This window comes from Pongo pygmaeus, chromosome 20 (genome assembly GCF_028885625.2).
Source record: "Pongo pygmaeus isolate AG05252 chromosome 20, NHGRI_mPonPyg2-v2.0_pri, whole genome shotgun sequence".
Taxonomy (NCBI): Eukaryota; Metazoa; Chordata; class Mammalia; order Primates; family Hominidae; genus Pongo; species Pongo pygmaeus.
Window position 1 is genome coordinate 20,395,182 of NC_072393.2, and position 13,681 is coordinate 20,408,862.

The following is a 13,681-nucleotide window of genomic DNA, read 5'->3' on the forward strand; positions in this document are numbered from 1 at the left end:
TGCTTCTCAAAGTGTTGGAATTACAGGCGTGAGCCACCACACCCGGCCCTGAAACTCTTTTATGCAAAGAATAAATTACTAAAAACATTCTACAAAAAAAGAGAATGAATTATGTATTCAAGTTATCCTCACCAAAGAAGACCAGGTTTCTGTAGTTCTTTAACATCACATCCATTTAAAAATTCTGCTGTGCGGTGTATAGGCAATGCCACTCCTCCAGAGAGAATTCTATGGCCACATCTCTAAATTGCAGTGGTCCCTAAAAGACACACACACACACATTTTCACCAAGTGGCCATAGGCAGAATTTTTAATTTGACTTAAGTTGAAATGAGAGAGTAAGGAGAACTGGTTCTGACTTATAGGACTGACTAAAATTATCCAATAAAATAATTTTCAGCACAGAAATATTCTCTACTGTATTCTCTTAACTCTGAGAAAATAGATCCACAACATCAGTTCATCTATTTTTCCATATAATAAAGTATAAAATTAAGGCCATAAACACGAACATGCATATTTGAGTGCTATATTTTCATCATACAGAATGAGTTGTGAACATTTTTCAGATGGAAAAGACATGTTGAGTTAGAAGGCACATCTCAAGTTTTGTTTTGCTTTGTTTTGAGACGGAGTTTCAATCTAGTTGCCCAGGCTGAAGTGCAGTGATGTGATCTCAGCTCACTGCAACCTCCGCCTCCCGGGTTCAAGTGATTCTCCTGCCTCAGCCTTCTAAGTAGCTGGGATTATAGGGATGCACCACCACTCCTGGATAATTTTGTATTTTCAGTAGGTTGGGGTTTTCTCTATTTTGGCCAGGCTGGTCTCGAACTCCTGACCTCGGATGATCTGCCCGCCTTGGCCTCCCAAAGTGCTGGGATTACAGGCATGAGCCACCGGGCCAGGCCAATTTTTTAAATTTCTAACAAGCTTACCAGTAATGCCAATATTTTGACCCAAGAAGGATATTTTGTCAAACACGCAGTAAGTGGAAGAGCTTGTGTTTTTCCCAGTTCTTCTAGCCTGTAAACAAAGATAGGAGCCTTCATTTTCCAAAGAGAAATATGTAGAAAAAAATAAGAAAAAAGGACAGCCACTAGATTAAATGTGATGCTTTATGCACATCAGCTGCATAAAGATACTTAATATGAAGAGAAAAATAATTAACTCTATAGTGAAAAAAATCCATCAGAGAGCTATTTCACCAAGTGAATCATTAACCATTAACTGCACTAGGACAAATTTTTATGATGTGCTAATGCACACAGAAGAACACAGCATCACTGTTGAAATATTCCTCCCCAAAAAAGTAAAAAGTAAATTACAGTCTGAATTTAACCATAAAGAAACATCAGTTTTATGCAAACTTCAAACCACACATAACTCCTATGTTCTGTGATTTTAAGTAGGCTTCATTTAGCACCCTAGAAAACAGGTATCTCCTAATTATTTATTTCAGAATTTTCTGGGTAATAAATGCCATCTCGTTTTAATAAGCATTTATTTATTTTTTTTGAGATGGAGTCTCACTCTGTCACCCAGGCTGGAGTACAGTGGCGTGATGTCCGCTCACTGCAACCTCCGCCTCCCGGGTTCAAGAAATTCTCTGCCTCAGCCTCCCAAGTAGCTGGGATTACACACGCCCACCACCACACTCGGATAATTTTTGTATTTTTAGTAGAGACCGAGTTTCATCATCTTGGCAAGGCTGGTCTTGAACTCCTGACCTTGTGATCCACCCGCCTCAGCCTTTCAAAGTGCTGGGAATATAGGTGTGAGCCACCGCGCCAGGCCTAAATAAGCATTTTCTTAATCCTGTTCTGCATAGAGCTAATGGAACACACTGTTGGAACCTCAACATTACATGTTCTCCATCTTTACTAAGGACCACAGTTTTCCCCAATAGAAATCTTGAGTATCCCCATCTTTCCATGTTCAACAGCCACAAAAGGAGCATTTTTAATATTGCAGATCATAAATTATTGCTGATAATTCTGCATGGCATGTAAGAAGTTATGATGTAGAGAATGTAGAGAAGGCTCTGGGATATAGGAAAGAAATATTTTTCAGAGACCCTTGACTATCATAAGAATTTTAAGAAGTAGTTAAACCAAACTCATTAGGGAGAAAAACACAAGTAGAGAAGTAAAGGTTTGTAAGTACTAAACACATGGCAGTCCAGGAGGCAGTGGACACAGCTCTTCATCTGACACGTGTTTACCTGAAGAAAAGCCATTTTTTTCTTTCTCCTGCTTCTATGGAATTCCTTCTCAAATGAGATTCTCCAGACAAATTACACCTGCATATGGAGAATATGCCTTTAAAGGTGTCAGTACCACATGTTTACCTGCTAGCGTGACATCAAATGGCAGAAAAAGACAGAATTTCATTCATTTCTGTCCTTTAAAATAGAAGAGATTCAGGAACAATGAGCTGCTCCATGAAGTTAAAAATATAAGTTTCTCCTTTCCTGTCCTGAGGTCCCCTCCCCTGCCACAGACACCAGCAGTTTCTGCTACAGTAATGGAAATGTGCACCACACTGACCTGTCCCTACCAAACCCAAACAGAACAGGCCCTGTGACCACCCTTTAGTGCAAAGGTGGAACTTAACGCTCATGAATGTATTTTGAAGCTCTCATACCTGATTCTCACCTCACCTTAGAGTCACATGAGGCCCTTCATTAAAACAACATGGATCCTTCCACCCACAACAATAAACAGAAGCTGTGGGGAGGGCACAAGACATTTCTGCAAATTGGCCATGTGATCCTAATGAGAAGCCTGGGCTGATAACCACTAAGCTAAGCATTGCCTCTCAAGCTTTAATGGGCTTATAAATCACTTGGTAATTTTGGCCCCACTTTATGTAATGTGATTCTGGAGGATTGAAAAGGGTCCATGAATGGGTGTTTTAAACAAGTCATCTGTCAATGCTGATATTGCTCCCCCTGGGCTCATTGTTAGCATTAGTTAGAGAAGCAGGCACAGCACAGGGTTCCTTACACTCAGCACTCTTGTCACAACCTAATATTTCTGGTACAAATAAGGACAATGCATGTCCATCCTAAAGTTTTATATTCTTTGCTGGCTTTTTAAAGTTTACAGAGAAAACAGAAGGCAGCAATGTCTCAATAATTCTGTATTTAAAGAACAACATGGGTCGGGCCCTGTGGCTCACACCTGTAATTTCAGCACTTTGGGAGGCCAAGGCGGGTGGATCACAAAGTCAAGAGATCGAGTGCATCCTGGCCAACATGGTGAAACCCCATCTCTACTAAAAATACAAAAATTAGCTGGGCATGGTGGCGCGTGCCTGTAATCCAGCCACTCAGGAGGCTGAGGCAGAATTGCTTGAACTCAGGAGGCAGAGGTTGCAGTGGGCTGAGATTGCACCACTGCACTCCAGCCTGGGGTGACAGAGTGAGACTCCATCTCCAAAAAAAAAGGAACAACATGTACACATGTACTAATGCACTATTTATTAGGCAGGTACTATGTGCTCAAGAGTATGGTAGAGAGCACTGTGCTGGTCCTAACACGTTATGTGATTTAATCCTCGAAACACCTTGGGAGCTGGCACTAGGTGTTTAATAGTTTCCAGGATTTAGATAAAGGGCCCAGCATTTTTTCTTCTTCTTCTGTTTCTCTGTCATCAAATTTTTTAAAAAACTGTAAAGAATAAAAGCTAAATATAGGCAGATGAAGGAGATATAGAAAGGAAGAGTTTAACATAGTTTAAATTTTATTCTGTTTACATTTACTTTTTTGTGACTTGTGGAATAACTACTGGATCTGCAGGAAGAGAAAACAAGTTGCTAAATGACTCTGCACGCACTGGTTTTAATAGAGAATTTATAAAATATGACCCAAAAATACACACTTTGTTTTTCCCATTTATGTTTTTGTGTTCCAGGAAATTGTGAACACCAGTTCTAGAAAGGCAGCAGGATTCACCAGTCAAAACTCTGATCTCTTCTAATCAGTTCTGTGAGGCCAGACTCCAAGGTAGAGTCAGACCTAAATAAGGCCTCCAAAAAGGATAAATCTGAACAGGTCTGGGGCAGGGTGAGGCCCCTGTGTAGAATTCTGTTCTCTATACCACTAGGGCACTTCCAATTTTGTTTTTAATAAGCTCACCTAGAAGAAACTTAAATCCCAGAGTTTCTCTAATTTTAATATTTTCTAGCCACTGTCCTGTCAACTTTATACTATATACTAATATGCAATTTAAACAAATCCCTTATGGTTTCGTAGGGTAATTTTATTTAAAAATAAATATGTGCACTTAACAAAGTAAAATAAATAGAAGTCATATGGCCGGCATGGTGGCTCATACCTGTAATTCCAGCACTTTGGGTGGCCAAGGTTGGTGGAACATGAAGTCAGGAGTTCAAGACCAGCCTGACCAAGATGGTGAAACCTTGTCTCTACTAAAAATGCAAAAATTAGCTGGGTGTGGTGGTAGGCATCTGTAATCCCAGCTACTCGGGAGGCTGAGACAGGAGTATCGCTTGAATCTGAATGGCAGAGCTTGCAGTGAGTTGAGATTGTGCCACTGCACTCCAGAATGGGTGACAGAGTGAGACTTCATCTCAAAAATTAAAAAGTAATTAGAATAAAAATTCTTCTGTTCATAAATATCCCTCATGTGTAGATGTCAGAAATTACAACAATATAAAGAAAGTGGCCCAAATAAAGCTTAAGATTTTGGACACATCTATTTATTGTACCAACCATATAATGCATAATTCAATTATTTATCCAGTTGCTAATCTAGACTAAAAGTTTCTGGATTGTAGGAACTATGATTACTTCATGTTTTTTTTTTTTTTTAATGTCCATATGAAATGGAAGCAACTAGTTTATCTATTTGGGTCTCCAGATCTCCTCCTTGTTAATCATCCAAGTACCAGGAAACTGGATAAACTCTCATCTGGATACTAACCAAAGACACCTCTTGTATCAGGGGAGGAACAAACACAGATGACTCATTTCTGTTACACTGAGACAGAAGCAGAATTAACCATTTTTGTCAGCCTGACACAATTCTGTTCTGGACATCCTCAAATGCCTCAAAGACACCTAGGTTATTGTGAGATTATTAGATATCATTGGACTGATGGCCCAATGATAAGCCAGGCTGCGACTCAGGCTGTTTCTAAATAGAAAATGGAACTGCCCTGGTGGAACTCCAGAACCTGGATCACCCGTTCTGATTTGCTAGCTCTTGGGTAACAGAAAGAACAAAAATACTCTACTCCAGTATCACATTTTACATAGTTGTGGTCATGGCTCTGGATACTTTGTGGCCTTGATCTCTTACTCCTAAGATGTTTATTTACACTTACAGATTCTGCCATCAGATTCCGTTTCCTCCTGGAGCCTCTCACGTAACTGTAGCAGATCAATGAACAAGATGTGAAAAATATCACAGAGCCACATTCCCAAATGGGGGCTGTAAGATGTCTATGCTGACATCTCACAAGGCAGAAAATGCCTTTTGTTAGTTTTCTGTACATTCACAATCCAAAGTCCGGCCCTTTTTTGTAAATCCCAGGCAGAGGCCAGACCTTATCTGCAGATTCTAGGTAGGATCCACCTGGCTCTGCATCCTTTGGTGTTACAGCAAGTGGAGTACAATCTGAGGAGAGATCCCCTCATAGAGGCTGCTCTAGCACATTCTAAATGATAAGTCTACATGAAAGAAAAAAAAAAAAGCTGACACACCATGAATATAAGTAAACAGTTTATTTGGGTCAAGCTTAGGGATTATAATCTGGGAGCAAAGATTCAAGTTGTCTGGAATCTACACTTTGATTGGCATCAGTTACAAGAGGATTTATAAAGACAATGAGAGAAGAACAGAGAGTAGGTAGACACAAAGTTGTCAGAAATTTTTATGTATTTAGAGAAATAGCATTGATTATTGATTAGATATATATAGTTATGGTTTAGGGTATGGGATATAGTGTCCAATGTGTCATTATTAGTTTAATTTATAGCTACTTGTGGCAATAGTGAACAGTTTCAAGACATGAATACATAGTTCAAAGGAGGGAGAAATAACTGCACTTTTATTTTAATGTCTGAGTTTGATAACCAAAGGACTTGCATTTTTTAGATAAAAGTTTTTTATTTCCTAAATCTCAAGACCTAAATTCAAAATTTGGAGCTGCAGATTTAGGGTCTGAAGGGCTGGAGTAGCAGCAGATGTTACCTGAACATTTGTGAGCACTTTAGCAAGAGGAGAAAGGAGAACGTGGAGATTCTTTTGTCTCTATGTCTACTAATGCACATGTTACTGTGATTGGGTTTCTGGGCTACATAGTTTCTATATCAGTTTCAGGCCTGAAGATACAAGAGTCATTGATAGAGGTAAAATGGTTGATTGCTCCCCTGTGAAGTTTGTAGAAATGTGATCTAGCCTCTCTAGAAGTGGCTCTAGAGGACTATAGATACCAAATAGGAAGAGACACAATTCTGCCTGCATATTTAGGGGACAGCATGCATTTTGAAGCGAAAATATGAGTTGACTGGAAGCCTGAGAGGGAAAGTCCCCTCTAAAGTAAATTCTGGTTGGCACCTTATGTGTTTATATCATGTCTGCTAATTCTAGACAGTGTTTGCAAACAATTAAAAGAAAAATTTTCTCCAGCCCCAGAGAAACTCCACAAAAATAGCACAGAAAGAAAATGGTTTTATTACACAATTGAACTTAAATGTGACATGCATCATCATCAGTCTGCTTAAGGGATCGCAAAGACAGAAAAATGGTCACCATAATTAGTCCACAATTAGAAGAATTTTCAACACCATGTCATACATAGTTCATCCTAAATTCACCTGGAGATTGAAGAGGCCATCTGTGTATGCTAATTGCTTATATTCAATGACAAACTTTTCACATCTTCATAACAGGAAGTAGTTTAGTAGCTTGAAGCCAGGTGCCTTCTGAAGGTAGGCTTTCAGTCAGCTGCAAAAATGGTTGAATAGGGTTCTATATTTTTGGCTATTTACATTTTAGAGCAGTGGCTCTGTACTCCCTGGCATTGGGTTACAGCACTCCTGCTTGCTTTCTCCTGGTTGCTAGTGGCCTCTTTTTTTTTTTTTTTTTGAGACAGAGTCTCGCTCTGTCGCCCAGGCTGGAGTGCAGTGGCGCAATCTCGGCTCACTGCAAGCTCCGCCTCCCGGGTTCATGCCATTCTCCTGCCTCAGGCTAATTTTTTTTTTTTTTTTTTTGAGACGGAGTCTCGCTCTGTCGCCCAGGCTGGACTGCAGTGGCGCAATCGCGGCTCACTGCAAGCTCCGCCTCCCGGGTTCATGCCATTCTCCTGCCTCAGCCTCCCGAGTAGCTGGGACTACAGGCGCCCGCCACCGCGCCCGGCTAATTTTTTGTATTTTTAGTAGAGACGGCTAATTTCTTGTATTTTTAATAGAGATGGGGTTTCACCGTGTTAGCCAGGCTGGTCTTTAACTCCTGACCTCAAGTATTCCGCCCACCTTGGCTTCCCAAAGTGCTGGGATTACAGGCGTGAACCAACGCACCTGTCCCTAAATGATTTCTTTCTATCTCCTATAACAGTTTGAAATTACTTAAAGGTTGTTTCAAACTGAAAAAATAAAAAGAATGTAGATATAAATAAAATATAGTTAAAAAATTACAGGATATTATAAATTATATATGTAAATCTCGAGAGGTCAAAAATGACAAATTTTATTTACAAGGTTTTATTTATTTATTTATTTATTCATTCATTTTTGGAGACGCAATCTCACTTTGTCACCCAGGCTGGAGTGCAGTGGTGCGATCTTGGCTCACCGCAACCTCTGCGTCCTGGGTTCAAGCCATTCTCTTGCCTCAGCCTCCTGAGTAGCTGGGACCACAGGTGCATGCCACCACGCCCGGCTGATTTTTTGTATTTTTAGTAGAGACAGGGTTTCCCCGTGTTAGCCAGGATGGTCTCGATCTCCTGACCCAGTGATCTGCCGCCTCAGCCTCCCAAAGTACTGGGATTACAGGCCTGAGCCACCGCACCTGGCTTTACAAGATTTTATTAAAATCTTGTAAATTTATTATTATTTACAAGATCTTATTAAAATTAGCTTTAGTATTGCTAATACACTATTACCAAAGTAAAAGTTGATTTTCTCTTGAACAAACATTTCATGTATTATTAATATGACAGCAAAGTACTTCTGTTCACCTTTTGAATACATTCAAAAAAGAGAGAATACGAGATAGAATTTTCCCATGCTCTGGGATGGGATGCTCAGCTCAGGGAGGAAGCCCTGTTTGAAAAGGCTGCAGCTAGGCCAGGCGCGGTGGCTCACGCTTGTAATCCCAGCACTTTGGGAGGCCGAGGCGGGCGGATCACCTGAGATCGGGAGCTCGAGACCAGCCTGACCAACATGGTGAAACCCTGTCTCTACTAAAAGTACAAAAAATTAGACGGGGGTGGTGACGCATGCCTGTAATCCCAGCTACATGGGAGGCTGAGGCAGGAGAATCGCTTGAACCCGGGAGGTGGAGGTTGCGGTGAGCCAACATCGTGCCATTGCACTCTAGCCTGGGCAACAAGAGCGAAACTCCGTCTCGGGGGGGGGGGGTGGGGAAACAAAGAAAGAAAGAAAGGAAAGGCTGCAGCCTAGGTTGTCACTCTTCACTCAGCCCTGTATCTGATCACATCTGTCAGTCAGCGACTGGGGAGGCGGGGCCTTAAGCATTATCCAATCAGGGACGCTGGGCTGGAAACCGTCCAATCAGGCACGCAGCTGGAGCGAACCGCATGGTTTCTGGGTGCCTTTGTTTCTCGCTGCAGCGGGAGCTGCAGGTTTATCCTCCGTGTTCTGTGTCCTGTGCTTATAGAGGCCCATCCTCTGTGGCCCTGTGACCTGCAAGTATTGGGAGAGCCACAGCTAAACCCCGGGACCCCTGGAAGCCTAGAAATGGTGAGTGCCGGGTCCAACGTCCCGAGAGAGGGGAGAGGCTGGTTGGAACACTGGGAAGTGGCTCTGGCGGGACTCAGCTTCCTCACAGTCAGCTCCACAATCTGCCGCCGGAGTTCTCCCTGCCCAGCTCGGCCTCAGTCCCCTTCAGCCATAAGATGGCGGCTGCGGTGACATCCGGGGCCCGGCACAGTGACTGTGCCCTGGCCTGGAGCCCTCTTTCAGCAGCTCTGCATCCGCAGCACCGCGTCTCTCCCAGATCGTGCAAGGACGACGGGAGGGTCGTCAGGGGAGAATCCTGACTCGGTTCCCTGCGGGTTCATGAATGGGAAGAGCTTTGGTCCGTTGGGTTGTTAGAAACAAGCGCTTGGTGCCGCAAAACAACACAAAACAAAAAACTACCCAGCACTTAGAAAATTTCACAGGAAGGCATATTTACTTCTGAAGAAGGGTGCTGCTCGCGTCCGTCCTTATCGCAAGAGCACACCGAAGAAAGGAAGGAAGGGTTTTTTTTTTTTTTTTTTTTTTTTTTGAGGCGGACTTTTGCTCTTGTGGCCCAGGCCAAAGTACAATGGCGCGATCTCGGCTCATTGCAACCTCCGTCTCCCGGGTTCAAGCGATTCTCCTGCCTCAGCTTCCCGAGTAGCTGGGGTTACAGGCATGCGTCACCATGCCCGGCTGATTTTGTATTTTTAGTAGAGATGTGGTTTCACCATGTTGGTCAGGCTGGTTTTGAACTCCCGAACTCAGTTGATCGCCCGCCTCGGCCTCCCAGTTTGAAAGGGGTTTTTAACCCTAAACGCCATTATTGTGTCTGTGTCCTTCCCCCATTGGCCGGGGTCAGACCTCGCAATCTAGGCTGACCCGATTGGCTACTTTCCAAATAAGGAAGGGGTTCGGGTCGCAGATTGGAACTGGCGGTTTGGGTTGTTTACGGAGCGGGTGTCTAGGTACAAAGAGGTACAAAAAAGTTGGCCCTAAGAACAAGGAACAAGAAAGTTAGGCCTTTGAAGAGGAATCTATTATATCTGTCAGGGTTCACAGTTTCTCTTTTCTCCTATTAAAAATTTGGGGCCGGGCGCCGTGGCTCACGCCTGTAATCACAGCACTTCAGGAGGTCGAGGTGGATGGATCACTTGAGGTCAGGAGTTGAAGACCAGCCTGGCCAAAATAGGGAAGCCCCATCTCTACTAAAAGTACAAAAATTAGCTGGGTGTGATGGCGAATGTCTGGTTTTCTGTTTCTGCATTAGTTTTCTGAAATAATGGTCTACAGCTTTATTGATGTTATTGCAAAGGACACGATCATTTATTTTTAAATGGCCAGAGAGTATTCCATGATGTTTATGTACCATATTTTGTTTTTACTAAATCTTTTATTTATTTTATTTTATTTTTGGAGACAGAGTGTCACTTATTGCCCAGGCTAGAGTGCTGTGGAGTGATACGGCCTTATTTAGCCTCAACCTCCCTGGCTCAAGCAATTCTCTCCTACTTCATCCTTTCAAGTAGCTGGATCTACATGCTGGTGTTACCACGCCTGGCCAATTTTTCTCTTTGTATTTTCTGTGGAGACAGGATTTTGCAATGTTGCCCAGGTTGGTCTTAAACTTCTAAGCTCAGGCAATCCACCTGCCTCAGCCTCCCAATGTGCTGGGATTACAGGCATGAGCCACCGCATCTGACCATACCGTGTTTTCTTTATCCAGTCTACCACTGATAGGGCCTGTCCATGTCTTTGCTATTGTGAATAGTGCTGCAATGAACATACATATGAATGTATCTTTATAATACAATAATTTATACTTCTTTGGGTATATACCCAATTATGAGGTAGAGTATAAGCATTCCCTTTTCTCTGCAACCTTGCCAGCATCTGTTATTTTTTGACTTTTTAAAAATAGCCATTCTGCCTGATGTGATGTGGTATCTCATTGTGGTTTCTCTTAATTTCTCTAATGATTAGCGATGAGCTTTTTTTTCTCATATGCTTGCTAGCCACATGTATATGTTCTTTTGAAAAGCATCTGTTCATGTTTTTTTGGCCTACTGTTTAATGAGATTTTTTTTTTCTTGTAAACTTGTTTAAGTTCTTAATAAATTCTGGATATTAGACTTTTGTCAGAGGCAAAGTTTGCAAATTTTTTTTTATTCTGTAGGTTGTCTGTTTACTCTGTTAATAGTTTCCTTTGCTGTGAAGAAGCTCTTTAGTTCAAATAGGTCCCATTGTCAATTTTTGCTTTTGTTGCAATTGCTTTTGGTAGCTTCATCATGAAGTGTTTGCCAGTTTCTATGTCTAGAATGGTATTTCCTAGGTTATCTTGCAAGGTTTCTTACAATTTTAAGTTTTTCATTTAAGTCTTTAATTAATCTTGAGTTGATTTTGTATATTGTGTAATGAAGGGGTCCACTTTCAGTCTTCTACATAGTGCTAGCTAGTTATTCCAGCACCATTTATTAAGTGGAGAATTCTTCCCACATTTCTCTTATCAGCTTTGCCAAAAATCTGATGATGGTAGGAGGGTGGCAGTATTTCTGGGTTCTCTATTCTGTTGCATTGGTCTTGTGCACTCATGAATTTTTTTTATAACATCTTTCTCTCTTCTGCTTTTTCCCCCATAAGCATTTTTTCAAGTGCATACAGTCTATAAAATTCTGATGTCCAAGAGTTCAGAAACTCTTTAAAAAGTTCCAAAAAAGGGGGTTGGGGGGCTAGGGGAGGGACAGCATTAGGAGAAATACCTAGTGTAAATGATGGTTTGATGGATGCAGCAAACCTCCATGGCACGCGTATACCTATGTAATAAACCTGCATGTTATGCACATGTACCCCAGAACTTAAAGTATAATAAATAAATAAAAAGCTTAAAAAATATTTTGATATTCTCTCTTTTCTTAAGGAATTTAGGTTATATGTAGATACTTTTCTCTGCTTTTTTGAAATATATGTAAATCATATGAACAGCTAAATAAACCCTTTGTCATTTTCTCGGTTCCAGATTATCTTTATGTAGTACTTCAGAGTTATTGCTTTGTTTTTGCTTCTGAAAAGTTTATTTTTTTCATTTTTAGTCCTTTAAGTTAGACACAGATTTGTTTAGATAAAAGCTTATTTTAAGAGCACACAGAAGTTTAGCACAAGGATAGGATTAAATTTAGCAATGCAGAATGCTAAAGACTAAAAGATATTAAGTTTCTTTTACAGAAACCTGATTATCCAATATTTGCAGGCTGAAGTACTTATACTGCAAAAGCAAGAACAGTGCATCAACAGTGGAGTCTGTAGTTGTATCTTGCTTTCTATTTATTACTTCAGAACAATTAGCATAGTTATGTGTAGGGTTTGTAGGCAACCTGCATTAATATAAATTAAACATTTTTTTTTTTTGAGGTGATGTTTTGCTCTTGTTGTCCAGGATGGTGTGCAATGGTGTGATCTCGGCTCAGGCAAACTCTGCCTCCCAGGTTCAAGCAATTTTCCTGTCTCAGCTCCCAGTAGCTGGGATTACAGGCATGCACCACCAGGCCCAGCTCATTTTGTATTTTTAATAGAGATGCGGTTTCTCCATGTTGGTCAGGCTGGTCTTGAACTCCTGACCTCAGGTGATCTGCCTGCCTCAGCCTCCCGAAGTGATGGGATTACAGGCATGAGCCTGTAAAAAAAAAAAAAAAAAAACAGTCTTACTCTGTTGCCCAGGCTGGAGTGCAGTGGTGTAATCTTGACTTACTACAATCACTGCCTTCTGGGTTCAAGTAATTCTCCTGCTTCAGCCTCCTGAGTGGCTGGGAATACAGGTGTGCACCACCATGTCCGGCTACTTTTTTGTATTTTTAGTAGAGACAGGATTTCGCCATGTTGGTCAGACTGGTCTCGAACTCCTGACCTCAGGTGATCCACCTGCTTCAGCCTCCAAAAGTGCTGGTATTACCGGTGTGAGCCAAAAACAATATTTTCTACAATATTATGAACATAAAGCCACAATACTTACTTTGAATGATTCACTTAAATGGTTATTTTAATATTGTTATTTATACTTTTGAAATATAAAGTGTTTTAACTGAAGTATAGTTGCGGTTTTTAAAAATGCTACATACATTGCCGAGTGCAGTGGCTCACACCTGTAATTCCAACACTTTGAGAGGCTGAGGCAGGTTAATTACCTGAGGTCAGGAGTTCGACACCAGCCTGACATGGTGTAACCCCATCTCTACTAAAAATAAAAAATTAGCTGGGTGTGGTGGCACGTGCCTGTAATCCCAGCTACTTGGCAGGCTGAGGCAGGAGAATTGCTTGTTCCTGGGAGGCAGAAGTTGCAGTGAGCTGAGATCGCACCATTTCACTCCAGCCTGGGTGACAGAATGAGATTGTGTCTCAAAAAAAAAAAAAGCTACATATATTATGACCTGTTCATTAAAATTATTCAGTTAGATATTTATATCTAATGTCCAAAGAAAATTTACTACCAAATTAGACATAAATATAATTTATGTCTATAGACATTAGATATAAATATCTACCGAATTGTTAGAGTAGATATTAGTCTGACATGTTTATTACTTTACTCAATAGGAATAATTATGAGTAAACACAATTTTATTATCTTTTATTTCACTAAGTTGGAATGCTGCTATTACAGGAAAAATAAAGACAGGTGATGTGGCCACCCAAAAACCATAATAGCTGTTCAGTTAGCTATGTTGCAAGTTGTAATATATTCCACTATATGAACACAG

At 41.1% G+C, this 13,681-nt stretch overlaps 2 protein-coding genes across 2 annotated transcripts in view; both read left to right on the forward strand.

The window, feature by feature from the left end:
• Positions 1 to 13,681, forward strand: part of LOC129020574 (zinc finger protein 253) — an 82,024-nt gene that overhangs the window by 45,610 nt on the left and 22,733 nt on the right. The gene's annotated exons all lie outside the window — the stretch shown is intronic.
• Positions 8,776 to 13,681, forward strand: part of LOC129020571 (zinc finger protein 93-like) — a 119,830-nt gene continuing 114,924 nt past the window's right edge. The window contains 1 exon segment of the mRNA XM_063658824.1: positions 8,776 to 8,951. Within this exon segment, the coding sequence (XP_063514894.1) occupies positions 8,949 to 8,951 (3 nt within the window). The 5' untranslated portion in view covers positions 8,776 to 8,948.